The following is a 14,648-nucleotide window of genomic DNA, read 5'->3' as shown; positions in this document are numbered from 1 at the left end:
TGACACAGCAGTTACACAATCAACTTAAGGGAGTCAGTGGAACAGTGGTTAGCAGGTTGGACTACAACGCCAGCGGTCCGGGTTCGATTCCCGGTCGTGGCTGATATCCCGACTGGTGTTCAGTGCAGGGTGATTTGCTTAAATTGGTACTGTTTCCAGCAGTATCAGCCTAGACTGGATGCTTGGGAGGTAAATATGACACCTGCCGTGGGCTCGGCTGGAAATAAGTTGTTCCATCCATTCCAGGTGGGAACTTTCGTCGACTACCCACGTTAAACAAGAAACTTTACCTTTACCTTTACCTTTTAACTCTCTATGGTGACCACATACATATTCTTCAGGTATTCAAAATATTTTCTTCTCAGATATTAAATTTTGTATTTAAAGGTGTTTTCACAGTTATTCTAGATGGGTAAATGTCACTATCATTTTGTAGAGATATAGGTTGATGTACCCACAAATTGACCTGGAAGATAAAAACAATTGGTACTCACACTTATTTTTGAAATAAAGTTAAATGATGTTACAGATATCTGTCCTTTATGCAGCCATTTCCTAAGATCATTCAAATTATTCTGATTCCTCAAAAAACATGGCTGCTAGGAGGCATGGTTGTGATTTTCCCTTTAATGAATTTTTTATAGTGGGAAATTGTAAAGTCTTTATGATAAAACTTGCTGGCTCAATTTTGAAATATTTCGCAGCAGGGTTTTTGATACTCTGATTTGTCAAAAAACATGGCAACTAGCTTCCCTGTATTTATTCAGTGGGAACAATAACAAATCTTGTCAGAAAACTGTTGGCCTGATTTTAAGATTTTTAGATTATTTTTTTCTAAGAATAGTTCAAACAGATGTTCCTTAGGTGTCCATTTTAAATTGTTTCAGAGTGGACATATTTGTAATAAAACATGGCCACTAGAAGGTCTGGTCACTTTTCCCTGTTTGTGTAGCATTGAAATTTTAAAAATCTTTTTGTCAGAAAATTTCCAGCCAAATTTAAAAATAATTTCAAACACATGTTTCTTTGCCAATGGTGTTCTTTTTAATATCTATTTTTGTCAAAAACATGGCTGCCAGAGCTAAAATAGAAGTCTTCAAACTCTGTCCTTACCAAAACCACTGGTCAAATTTTGAAATAATTTTCCAGAAATGTCCCTTGGATGACCCTCTACTAAATTTGTAAAAAAAACATTTAGATTTGTTAGAAGAAAGTGTGGCTGCATGGGAATGGTCTAATATTCCCTTTATGGCAATATGGGAATCTTTGAAATGTTCTGTGAATTTGCAGGCCAGTTTTCAAAGTAATTTGGCAGAAATGTTACTAGTTACCAGTTCATTGTGTTTGCACTGTGAAACTGTGGTGAGTGGCTTATTGCCAACCTGGCTGTCTTGTGTGTTAGCATTTTGCTGTTTAGCTGAGGCTGTGGTCAGAGACATTCTGTGAAAATTAACAAACATTAGTTGCAGGACTTCAAGAACTATTTTAAATTGTTGTCTGAATACTGCCAAAAATGCTGTTTACTGCCAGCGTGATGCCAAATAATGCTTGACTACAGATTGAACACAGATAGAGATGAGCAGTTATTCAGAAGCAGCTGATATTTTTATTATGGTAATACAAAATATTTTCCGGGGATAATTTTTATTAGTAAACCAGTCTCACAATTCCAGCATCTGATTGGTTGGTTCTGAGCTCCATCTTGAAACTAACCAATGGTAAGGGGGAGCATTATAAGACTGGTCTTCAGACTTATGGTTTAACCCTTGCTCTGCTAAATTTCTGTAATGAACTTGTCCATCTTTCAGTTTGGACTGTACCATTAACTGTTAAAAGGGATGCTTACCAAAAAAATACTGACTGAATGGCGAACAGTGCAGATCTTGATCAGACTGCATGAATGTGCAGGCTGATCATGATCTACTCTGGTCGCAAAGGCAGAATAAATAGTGTCTAGCATGATAAGAGTTAATACAAACAGTGTTGTTTATGGCCTCTATAAATTACCTTTAAACCTTGGAATACAGATGTAGATGCCTGGCTTGTTGTAAAGGTTGGGACATAGCATGCCTTTTCACTGACAAAAAGGTTTTAACAAATTTAGTTTTGAATAAAATTGTTTCTTTTGTTTCAAAGTTGAAAAAGTGTGTGTTATATGCATGGGCTAGTTTATAGATATTACATTGTGAAATTAGTGAAACAACGTATACTGTTAGCATGAGAAGAATACCGGCCATTATTTCATGCTTCCAATAGAACAAGGGCAATAACTTGCCAAAATAAAGACAGTATTCCTTATATATTCATAGTATTTGAAAAAAAAAAGATCTATGTGTTAATATTATGGGGAAAAAACCTGGCAAAAATGAAGTATGATAAAATTTATTATTACAGACTTGTAGAAAACATACAAGTATGATTTTATTTTGACAGATGTTGGTGGTACAGTACCTGCAGAGGGTGCCACCTACGTCCCACCATGCGAAATTCCATATGAATTTTGTATGACCGCAACAGTGGAGGGGTATCATAAAGTTATTTCTGCGACTTCAGACAGAGTTACACTGGATGTTAAGTTTGAACAGAATAACAGAGTAGCAAAGGTGAAGGTTAAAGTTATTATCAGAAGATAGAGTACACAAAAAACTTGTAGATAATAAAAAAGATTTTAAAATATAGTATTATTTACTTGTTTGATTTTCTTTTGTTTTACAAAAGATTTTGAATGTATCATAACATTTTCAGCCAGTTTAAATCAGATTTTGATGAACTGCTAAGCTAGATCTTAAGAGTGTAAAGCTTGGACAGGATAGATGTTGAAAGTGTAAAGCTTGGACAGGATAGATGTTGAAAGTGTAAAGCTTGGACAGGATAGATGTTGAGAGTGTAAAGCTTGGACAGGATAGATGTTGAGAGTGTAAAGCTTGGACAGGATAGATGTTGAAAGTGTAAAGCATGGACAGGATAGATGTTGAAAGTGTAAAGCATGGACAGGATAGATGTTGAAAGTGTAAAGCTTGGACAGGATAGATGTTGAAAGTGTAAAGCTTGGACAGAATAGATGTTGAAAGTGTTAAGCATGGACAGGATAGATGTTGAGAGTGTAAAGTTTGGACAGGATAGATGTTGAGAGTGTAAAGTTTGGACAGGATAGATGTTGAGAGTGTAAAGCTTGGACAGGATAAATGTTGAAAGTGTAACGCATGGACAGGATAGATGTTTAGAGTGTAAATCTTCCACAGGATAGATGTTGAGAGTGTAAAGCATGAGCAGGATAGATGTTAAGAGTGTAAAGCTTGGACAGGATAGATGTTTAGAGTGTAAAACTTTGAACAGGATAGATGTTAGAGTGTAAAGCTTGGACAGGATAGATGTTGAGAGTGTAAAGCATGTGCAGGATAGATGTTAAGAGTGTAAACCTTGGACAGGATAGATGTTGAGAGTGTAAAGCTTGGACAGGATAGATGTTGAGAGTGTAAAGCTTGGACAGGATAGATGTTTAGAGTGTAAAGCATGGACAGGATTGATGTTTAGAGTGTAAAGCTTGGACATGATAGATGTTTAAAGTGTAAAGCATGGGCCGGATTGATGTTTAGAGTATTAAGCTTGGACAGGATAGATGTTTAGAGTGTAAACATGGACAGGATTGATGTTTAGAGTGTAAAGCTTCAACATGATACATGTTTCGAGTTTAAAGCTTTGAACAGGATAGATGTTTAGAGTGTAATGCTTTGAATAGGATAGGTGTTTAGAGTGTAAAGCTTTGGGTAGGATAACTGTTGAGAGTGTAAAGCTTTGGACAGAATAGATGTTAAGAGTGTAAACACTTTTGAACAGGATAGATGTTTAGAGTGTAAAGCTTAAACAAGATACATCTTTAGAGTTTAAAGCTTTGAAAGAGTGTAAAGCATGGACGGAATAGATGTTTAGAGTGTATAGCTTCAACAAGATACATGTTTAGAGTTTAAAGCTTTGAACAGAATAGATGTTTAGAGTGTAATGCTTTGAATAGGATAGGTGATAAGAGTGTAAAGCTTTGGGTAGGATAACTGTTGAGAGTGTAAAACTTTGGACAGGATAAATGTTGAGAGTGTAAAGCTTTGGACAGGATAGCTGTTGAGATTGTAAAGCTTTGGACAGGATAGATGTTGAGAGTGTAAAGCTTTGGACAGGATAGATGTTGAGAGTGTAAAGCTTGGACTTGATATATGTTTAGAGTCTAAAGCTTTTAACAGGATAGCTGTTGAGATTCTAAAGCATTGGACAGGATAGCTGTTGAGAGTGTAAATCTTTGACAGAATAAATGTTGAGAGCATGAAGGTTTGACATGATTGATGTTTAAAAAGTGTAAATCATGGATAGGATTAATATTGAGAGTGTAAAGTTTGGTCAGAACAGATGTTAAGAGTGTAAAGCTTTGACAGGATAGATATTCTGAGTAATGCATTTGCCAATGATATTAAGTCTTTTTTTTTTTCTCTCTGTTCTGTATAATTCAATTTATATGCGAGAAGAAGTTAGTATCAGTAAGAAATGTGGAGTCATTTGACTGACTGCCTTACATAGCAGAAACCATTGCTAAAAAACAGTATGAGCTACCAAAAAAGCTGAATTTTTCGTTATCAAAGAAACTTAGATATTTTTTTTCTAATTTTATATCTTTGATATAATTGAATATGTTATTCATTTTTGTACAATCAAAAAATGATTTTAGTTAAAGAAAAGATAAACATTTTGATGACATTGTTTTTCACAGGTGAGTCTTTGTGACAAGTTCCAGTTTGATCATGACCTCAGTTTTCTTGTGCAGTACGAGAATGCGTATAGTCCACATGTTGTCCTGGAGAGAGGAAATCCTGAAGCTGGTAGGAATGATGATTCTGTTTACTTTGATGTGTATTAAACACATGTAGTTTATCAGTTACATCCAACTAGTTTAATGTTACAGTGTCACCTCACTTATCCAGACCCCAATCAATCCAAATTGAACAATTGTTTTGGTCTAGAATAAGGTTTTTCAACTCAAAACTGAAAAAAACCACCTCTCAAAGCTCAACTTTCCCTTTGATCCAGGTGCTGTTCTGTTTAGGGTGTTCCACTGGATGAACATAGAAGTACATGTAGTACACTATCTGATGTACATTTTGTTTAGGGGCCTCCGAGGTTCAGACTTCTAATTACTTGCCCCTCATCAATGTGGATTCGAGCATCACTCAGGGTGATTAATTCTTCATTTGAGGAAGCCATCCAGCTGGCTTATGGAAGGTTGCTGGTTCTACCCAGGTTCCCGCTTGTGATGAAATAATGCACGGAGGGGCACCTGGGATCTTCTTCCGCCATCAAAGCTGGAAAGTCACCAAATGATCTATAATTTTGTCAGTGTGACATTAAACCAAATAAATAAATAACATTTTGTGTATTTTGCTTCACTTTTATTTCCTGATTTCTTATATTTTTGGAGATACAGGTAATGATGGTTAATACTTATGACTCTTCTAACTTTTTGCAAAGTAAAGTGCTTGCAAATATTTGTGAAAATAAAATTGTCAGGAAGAAAAGGCACTGCAATACATCACTTTTATCCAACAGGAACAGAATTTTTAACAGCCGGCTTACTGCTAGATTATCTGGTATTTCTGTATGTTTTAGGAAGCCCTTATGTTAGGGTTCACATTATGTATTGTGATATTGATTTATCAGTATACTTAACATAGTCTTATGAAGATATACTTTGATTTTGTAATAAAAAGCCAACCAGCAGCAGGCAGAAAATTACTGATTTTGTTTTTGTTGGGTTGCTGATACTGATGTAGATCTTAGGTTATACAGCAACAAACCAGCTATTGGTAGAGGAAGACCTAAGTAATGAGCCACAAATCTTCCATAATCCAGCTGGAAGGCTTCCCTCAATGAAAATAATTTGACATAATTGGTGAGACTCTAACTCACAGCATTGGTAGGCTAGTGGCCAGAAAACTTAACCACTCAGATATAAGAAAGTTCTCTGAATGGAATAAACACTCTGAAAATATCAAGATGGCTAGATAATCTCAAGTGATTGGACACAGGTATTGAAAGTCTTTAAAATTTATTTCAGAGGGATTGTTAAAAGAGGATATGTTGATGGTCAGTTTCCATCCAGACCTGAAAGAGGTTTCCATGGCAACCAGTGGAGAATATGTCTTTGTCATTGATAGATCAGGTAGAGTTGTTTTTGTTTTTTTACTTAAACTTCAGCTTTTTAACTGATATTTTTTCTTGACAGCCATGCTTTATGAATTGATTCTGGTTAAATTGTAGTTTTTATGTCAGTAATGCTGTAGGGGAGCAGTGGTTTCAAACCCTACTGAGGTCATGACTCATATTTCCCAGGAAACAGTCTAGAGAGTTATTCAAATTATCTTCAAAATTCCTTCACAATATAGCTAAAATACATTCGTTTAAATACAGTAAAACTGCATTTTTTGATATTTTTCCTATAACCTTTGTTGCTTCAACAGTTTGTTTATGTTTGTATATTGGACTATACTTATAGCTAGTAATCTACTTTCAGCCATATTGAATGTTCACTTTTTTCAGGCAGTATGATTGGAAATAAGATAAAGAATGCTAAAGAGGCCCTGCTGCTGTTTCTGAAGAGTTTACCACCTGATTGCTACTTTAACATCATCAGTTTTGGTTCAATTTTCAAACCACTTTTTCCCATGTAAGTTTGTTTAGTTGTTTAGATATGACTATTTCTATTTATGAAATTACATGTAACTGTTTAATTGATGAGAAGAGTATGAAAAGATCGAAACATAGAAAATAATTGAGCCATGCCATGAGAAAATCAATATAATGTGTTTGCGACCAGCGTGGATCCAGACCAGCATGGGCATCAGCGCAGTCTGGTCAGGATCCATGTTGTTGGTTTCAAAGCCTATTGCAATTAGAGAAACTGTTAGCGAACAGCGTGGATCCTGACCAGACTGTGCAGATGCCCAGGCTGGTCTGGATCCATGCTGGTCGCAAATGCACTATGTTGGTTTTCACATGACATTGCTCATAGAAGGAAGGCAGCCAGAATCAATATGAATGACTCATGTGTTCATTGTATATAGGGCATTTGGTCAGAGTTTTAGAAATCCTTTTTTCTTTAGTCCAGGGCAACCAGTAAATTCATTTGGATTATTGAAACCTATGACTCATCTGTTTATATTTATAATATCCTTTAACATGCCAAAGTTTTGCAATTGTTACTGGATCATTTGATCAAAGATCAATGTGAGCAAGAGGCTAAAATCTATAACTAACTGAGAATGCTTTAAAGCCATCAGTCTTAATAGAATGATTGACTATGGTTAGAAGATGGCCTCTATCTAACTGTGGGTCAGTAGGTCAGAGGTAAAGGTCAAAATGCCTTTGAGGTTGAAAACTGTTTTTGCTCAATAATTGAAGAACGTTTCATTAACAAGAAACTGCTGAATGCAAGTGTGTATAAGACAGGCATACAGGACTTACACCCTCTCAATCATGTCTTTTTATTTTGATTTATAACTCAGAGAGAGCCAGAAATATTCTACAGAAAGTTTAGAGGAAGCTATTGAACTGGAAAAGAGCATGGAAGCAGATATGTATGGAACAGAGATACAGAAACCTCTCACTCATGTCTTCAACATGGCAGCTATAGAAGGACACCCTAGAAGAGTAGGTGCTTTATGACAAATTATACAAGGAGTGTTTGAAAACTTTTGCAAATGCACTGTAAATTTGAATATCACAATTTACCTGTATAAAACCAATATGAAATGGATGGCTGCTCATCACTGTATATTGTGTATATATATTGAAATCCACAAACTGGTTCATTTGCAATTTCGATTGTTTTCAGGTGTATATGTATTCATAAACACTGCCATGAAAATGGTTAGAAAATGATAGGAAAATGTTGCTGAAATCGGAGGTTATATAAAAGCCCACTGTAAGTTGGGATTGAGTATCAAAAGCATACATTATAAGATATGTGTTGTTTATGGGGATAAACAAAATCATGTCTTTTCCACTGTTTACACTTGGTTTACAAAATTCAGTTCCCATCGGGAATCAGTCAAAGATACCCCTAATTCAGGAAGACCCAGGTCTGCAGTTGCCAAATCTAACATTAATTATGATAAGATCAAGTCCATTATTTAGAAAGATGTGTGTTTCACTGTCAAACAGCTGGTGCAAATGACAAACTTGGGTTAAGCATCTGTCCACTTCATTCTGAAAAAAATTCTTAAGGTTAGGAAGATAAGTTAAGTGCTCACTAGATCCCGCATTTGTTTACCCATGAACAGAAACATATAAGGGTGCAAATGGCAAAGCAACTTCTGAAGAAATGCTCAAATTATCAGATAAAGGTATTTGATAGTCTCATAACTGGTGATGTGGTTCTGAAAAATGTGAACAGAAATGAGAAAAGAACGTCCAAAAACCTGTCTCCAGCATATCCATTTGTTACGTGACAATGCTCCAGCCCACAAATCCTCAACTTAGTACAGTTTTTGAAGTCAGGAAAGGTCAATGTATTGCTGCACTCTCCCTATACATGATGAAATATGCTCCCTACAGTCCAGACCTTCCCCCTTGTGATTTTTTCCGCTTACTAAATTTGAAAAAACACCTATCTGGTAAGAGATATAGGTTCAGATGTGCGACTGGGTCTGCAGCTCACCAGTTTCTTTTGGGTGTACCCAAAGATCAGTATGAAAATTGTTTCAAAAAGTGGATTAAAAGATTGAAACATTGTGTTCTGGCTGAAGGTGAATATTTCAAAGTAACATGATAAATAATTATCAACTTTTGATTAATATCTCGGAGAAAATGTCATTTGCAAGAGTTTTCAAACACCCTTCATATACACAAATAATGCTGTGTGTCTTTCATGTTTTGTGAAAATTTAATATTTTATGGGAGATTGTCTTGTCTCTATTCAAAATACATAAAGTTCATAGCAAATTGAATTAAATTGTCCTAGAAGGTATGACTCTAGGTCTTCCTGTGATAATTGCTTTTGAAAACTGGAGGCTAATGATTTACATCTTGCAAACCTGAGTGACAGCAAGGCAAAGCTCATGCTGCAGATAGGTTGACTTGTTGAATGCAGCTAAAAGAACTCTTAAAACAAACTATTCAGGCCATCATATGTATAACTAATTATCAAGGCCTTCAAGTGCTTTGTCATCTAATTTACCTGGTTCAGAGTACAGATATACAGGAATTGAACCACAAGGGTGTTAATCCAAGTAGTTAAATATCTGAACCTCTGAAGAAATTGATGAACTGTCATATATTAGATTATAAGCCACAGAAGATTGTTTCCATTCTTACATATTCTTTAAAATATTTTGATTAGAAATTATGCTGGGTATCTTTTATCCGAGTAGTAATGAACTGGATGTCATGGGGCAATTTGATGTCATAATTGACATCATAAAGCTCTCTTACCAATCTGTACATCAACCCTTGTTTGTTGCAGAATATTCAGAGCTTAACATTTAACTTTGTTAGCTCGTCTATACGAAGTATATGGAGAGCTATCCTACTCACCCTGACATCGGCATCGGCATTGGCGTCTTTCCACATCCCCACCTAGGTTAAATTTTTTTTTTTACACTTTCTCTTTTTTCCTAAGCCCTGTAATCACTTGATGGATTTGCTTTAAACTTCAAATAGTTATTCCTCATCATTAGCCACATCATACTGCACAAGGGCAATAACTCTCACACCAGTATTTCATGAATTATCCCCCCTTTTACTTAGAATTTCAGGTTAAAGTTTTGATGCACTTTCACACTTTCTCAGTTATTCCGAAATGGATTTGATTCAAACTGAAAGTAGTTGTTCCGCATCCACATCCCACATTGCATGACAACAAGGCCCATAACTCTGGTACCAGTATTTTTTTAATTGTTCCCTCTTTTACTTAGAATTTCAGGTTAAAGTTTTGATGCACTTTCACTATATCTCAGTTATTACTAAATGGATTTGATTCAAACTTAAAATAGTTTTTTTCACCTTATCACTCATTGACACAAGGTGCATAACTCTTGCACCAATACTTCATGAATTTTGCCCCCTTTTTCTTAGAATTATACTTATAAAGTGTTTTGATACACTTTATCTTTACCTCTCTTATTACCTTATCACTCATTGACACAAGATGCATAACTCTGGCACCAATTCTTCATGAATTATGACCCCTTTTACTCAGAATTTAAGGCTAATTTTGATGCATTTTCACTTATCACTATATCTCAGTTATTACAAAATACATTTGATTCAAACTTGAAATAGTTGTTCCACATCATCACCCACATCATATGACGCAAGGTGCATAACTCTTGCACCAATATTTTATGAATTTGCCCCCTTTTTCTTAGAATTATACTTGTATAGTGTTTTGATACACTTTATCTTTACCTTTTTTATTTCTTAATATTTTTGACACAGACTCAAGCTTTTGTGCAATATCTTCATCTACCAATGGAGTCATTAAACAATCCAGTGACAGCTTCAGTTTCCTCATTGTGCCCATTTCCACTATCCAGCATGGAAATAGTTGAGCGGCTATCTCCTGTGACAGCTCTTGTTTAACTGGCAATCAAATGGAGCTAAGTTAGAATAAAAAAAATGTTTATTTATGACTGTCAGTAAGCTATTTACTGTTTCATTGTGTGTGCAGGTGTTTGTATTGACAGATGGTGAGGTGGATGACATAAGATGGGTGACAAGATTGGTCAAAGAAAACACACAGAACACAGACACAAGGTATTTTACAAATTCCTAGATTATAAAATGAGTTGTGGACCAGACTAAGATTGGAACCTTGATGATTGGTCAGTTTCAGATTTAGCTGAGAATCAACCAGTCAGATGCTGGAGCTCTTTGACTGGTCTCTAAACTCAACTTTGATTCTTGTATTACATGTATATAATCATTACAAATATGGCAGCACTATGTGTCTGAAAAACATTTTTCCAATGCTAGCTAGTTATTTACATTAAAGAAATTTGTGTCGGATTATTTTTACATATATTTATTAGTCAGATTTTAGCTTGAAGCTTAAATGAATCTCTTTTGGGACTTACTATAAATGCAGAAATTTTTGCGAGGGTATAATTTTTGCTTTATTCATGAGGCCCTGTATGTTGCAAAAATTAATCCTTGTCTAAATATTCACCATTAGTGTAATGCAAATTCAAGCAGGATACCAAGTTTTTCAATTTTGCGAATATCAAACCTCGGAAATAAAATTAGAATTTCAAATTCATAAAATTTTGACCCATCAAAAATTTGTGCATTTACAGTACTTTCTTAACAAAAAAAATTACTTTTGATATATGAGGTGCATGGACATGAACCCAGTTATTAAGTTGCAGACCCCCTTATAAAACAAGTTTACATTTAAATTCTTAAAAAAAGAAGTGATATTCTTTTGTACATTTAAATCATTTCAGTGTCTTTTTTCTTTGTTTATATTATATAGAGTTTTTACTCTTGGTATTGGTGATGGAGTGTCAACAGCTTTGGTAAAAGGCATAGCTAGTAATGGAGGTGGGAAAGCAGAAATCATTGATGGAGAAGAACGTATACAATCTAAGGTAAATCAGACATTTAGTTCACCATTCTGAGAACAGCGAATTTTGCGTGCAGCTTCTGTTCGAGTGTATTTCGGTATACTACGAAAAGGTGTTGTTCTCTTGGCTGCTTCCTTCTTTTTTCTATGTTACAAAGTCGCGGTTTTACAAAAATACAATTTTACGAAAAATGTGCTCCTACAAATGTATTTTGATGCCCCTAAAGCCTGTTTCCAACTTGTTTTAGTTGCGATTTTACAAATACCTGTATCTTCTAAGTTTCCACACCTTCCATAATGGCATGAAAATGCTTTAGAGTGGAAAGTGTCACAGTCATTTAGCTGGGCGTACAGAGTAATTAAAGTGTGAAAACTTAGTAATTAAATTTGAAACACATACGTTGTACACTGTGTGACAAAAGTTAGTGTTTAATTTTTTCTCCTATAACTATCAGATCGGATGGCATACCAGTCACACTTGCTTTGATATCTATACGTCTATATCACTTCATAAAGAAAATAGAAAAATATTTAAGTCTGTATATTGTCGTTTTATTATTCCAAACAATTCAGTAAAGGGTAGCTGAGGGTATCGAAATATGCAATTTTGATTTTTGTTCTTGTGCAACAATGTACCCTGTATATGTTTTATGTACTGTGAATAAGATTTGTAGTATATATAAAATTGGTATACATGTACTTCGATACAAAAATCTCATGTTTAGATATCATGGGTTATTACGTGAAGATATTAAGGTGCTGTATAGCGAAATTTCCTATGCTACACTTGAACAAAAATGCGATATTACGAAAAAACGGCCGGTCCCTTGGCTTTTCGTAGAATTGCTATTGTACTGTATATAATCAAGTAATAGAAGTTTTGAGGAAATCAATTTTAATTATGAATCTAATTTGAAAACTTGGCGAAGTTTTGCATACAAGTTTATCATCGTCACAATAAAATTTTAATTTGCATTAAATAGTAATAAAACAACTCAGTTACAGGAGTCTTGTCAAGATATGACCCATGTTTCATGAAGAGGTTGTTGAATAGTCAAGCAAAATATCTTATGGAAATGTTTTTATTAAGAGGTATAACACAAGTTTTAAATTTTAGTATCTTGCCATTTAGTCAGACATTCTGTACTTTTGTACAGACTACTTAACCAATAAAGTTCAATCCCATACCTACAAGGGGATTGTTGTCTTTTATGACTTTAGGGGCCTCTGTGGGTTTAAATCCTACTGGGAGTCTGGGAATGTAAAACTCTTTCTAATAAGAAACCTATCTTGGTTCTACCTATGCACCTGGCTGTACCTGAAGTAACTTTTGGAGAGCAACCTGAATTCTCATTCAAGGCTAAAGCTGAAATATTGCCGTGTTACGTAAAGTCTGTTCTAGCAAAAGAATTAAACAGAATTTAACCTGACAAATAAAAATGATCATTGAAAGTCATTATTTCCCTTATTTTTATACATGTGGGAAGTTATCTGTTACTTGCCGAGAATAATATGCTCTATACATGTGGGGAAGATGTCAGCTAATTCCAGAGAATTTTATATTGTATGCATGTGGGGAAGATGTCAGTTGCTACCAAAGAATATTATATTCTATAGATATTGGCAAGCTGTTATACATACTATCACCATGTGCCATTAATTCTTGACAACCCTGCATACTTCTGCTTCAGTAAATGGCTACAAACAGTCATGATCAAATTTATAACAATTACATGTTTTTACACAGGTTGTATCATTACTGAAGTGTGCAATGCAGCCAGCTATTACAGATGTCAACATTGACTGGGATCTTCCGTCAGGTGTGACCCTTGTTTCCATACCATCAGAACCTCCCAGCAGCATATATGCTGGTGAGAGACTGACTTTGTTTACCATCTTAAAAGGACTTGGTTCCAATGTAAGTAAATTCTTACACAACAAAACCTTGCAGATCTTGATCAGACTGCATGATCTACACTGGTCGCGAATCTGTCATGTTCAGCATGATAAGGTTAATACAGGTGGTGTAATGTACAATGTGGACTGTACCTCTGTTGCCATGAAAGGGTCAGCAGACTAGTGGTTTAAAGGTGCCAAAGTACCATCTAACATGTAGACATAGGAAATAGAGATAAATATAATTTGCTAATCCTACCTGTCCTGTGTTCCATTGTGACATTTTAATACAAGTAAAACTGTATTATCTTTGCTATAAAATACTTACTGGTATTTCATTTTATTGTCGTCCAGTTAACTGTTAATTGTTTACTGTAAGTATTACTGTAAGCTGACAAAAAACATAAGAAGCAGTTTTGGAAGGGTAAATTAAACACTTGTAAGTACTGGACTATTAAAGGCAAGAGTTGTCATTCTTTGCAGATCTCAACTTTAAATTAAACTAATAATATTGGTATAAACAAAACTTTAATAATTTTCACATTTGTAAATTATTTTTGGTTATTTGAAGGACTCTAAATAGACATCCGTTTCTAGACTCTTTTTAATGTATTTCTATTTTTTAAAGTTTTATGGTCTATCTCTATAGAATGGCCTTTCCCTTGTACTCTGAAGGTGAACTCTGTGTTGGACAGCAGCAGAAATACTGATGGCTAGGCAGTTAATTTTGTTACATTATATATATTCCCAATATCATATAGAGTGACATTTACCTTGTGTGATAGGAGGAAATAAGTGGTTTTACAGACATACTGTTATTTCTACAGCAGAGCACTGCAGCTGGTTCTCTTACCTTGAAAGGTCAGCAGAATGGTTCCCCAGTATCATACAGAATGACCTTCACCTTATGTAAGGAAGATGAAATATGTGAATCAGCACCTGTTCATCGCTTGGCAACCAAGGCACAAATTAAACTGCTACAGGATATGGAGGCTGAAGGTGATTTTTCATTGGTAAAGTTTATATATTTTATTACTTAAACATACTTTGTTTAGATGCTCCTGGTTCTGCAGGAAATGTTTTCATCATTTATACTGTATATAATATCTAAATTATTTTGATTTTCTCATGTGACTTTGGTGACCTTGAG

At 34.9% G+C, this 14,648-nt stretch overlaps 1 protein-coding gene across 4 annotated transcripts in view; it reads left to right on the top strand.

The window, feature by feature from the left end:
* The window catches only part of LOC123563822 (von Willebrand factor A domain-containing protein 5A-like), a 34,307-nt gene that overhangs the window by 9,617 nt on the left and 10,042 nt on the right, over positions 1-14,648 (top strand). For 3 of the 4 annotated variants that reach the window (XM_053536430.1, XM_053536429.1, XM_053536427.1), the window contains exons 4-12: positions 2,434-2,603; positions 4,757-4,865; positions 6,098-6,202; positions 6,580-6,706; positions 7,545-7,689; positions 10,709-10,794; positions 11,513-11,627; positions 13,350-13,520; positions 14,326-14,497. In XM_053536430.1, the coding sequence (XP_053392405.1) occupies positions 2,434-2,603; positions 4,757-4,865; positions 6,098-6,202; positions 6,580-6,706; positions 7,545-7,689; positions 10,709-10,794; positions 11,513-11,627; positions 13,350-13,520; positions 14,326-14,497 (1,200 nt within the window). The remainder of the gene's footprint in view (positions 1-2,433; positions 2,604-4,756; positions 4,866-6,097; positions 6,203-6,579; positions 6,707-7,544; positions 7,690-10,708; positions 10,795-11,512; positions 11,628-13,349; positions 13,521-14,325; positions 14,498-14,648) is intronic. The other variant, XM_053536428.1, reaches the window with a different exon arrangement.

This window comes from Mercenaria mercenaria, chromosome 2 (genome assembly GCF_021730395.1).
Source record: "Mercenaria mercenaria strain notata chromosome 2, MADL_Memer_1, whole genome shotgun sequence".
NCBI lineage: Eukaryota > Metazoa > Mollusca > Bivalvia > Venerida > Veneridae > Mercenaria > Mercenaria mercenaria.
The sequence above is the reverse complement of the archived record's forward strand: the minus strand, read 5'-3'. Positions and strand labels throughout refer to the sequence as shown.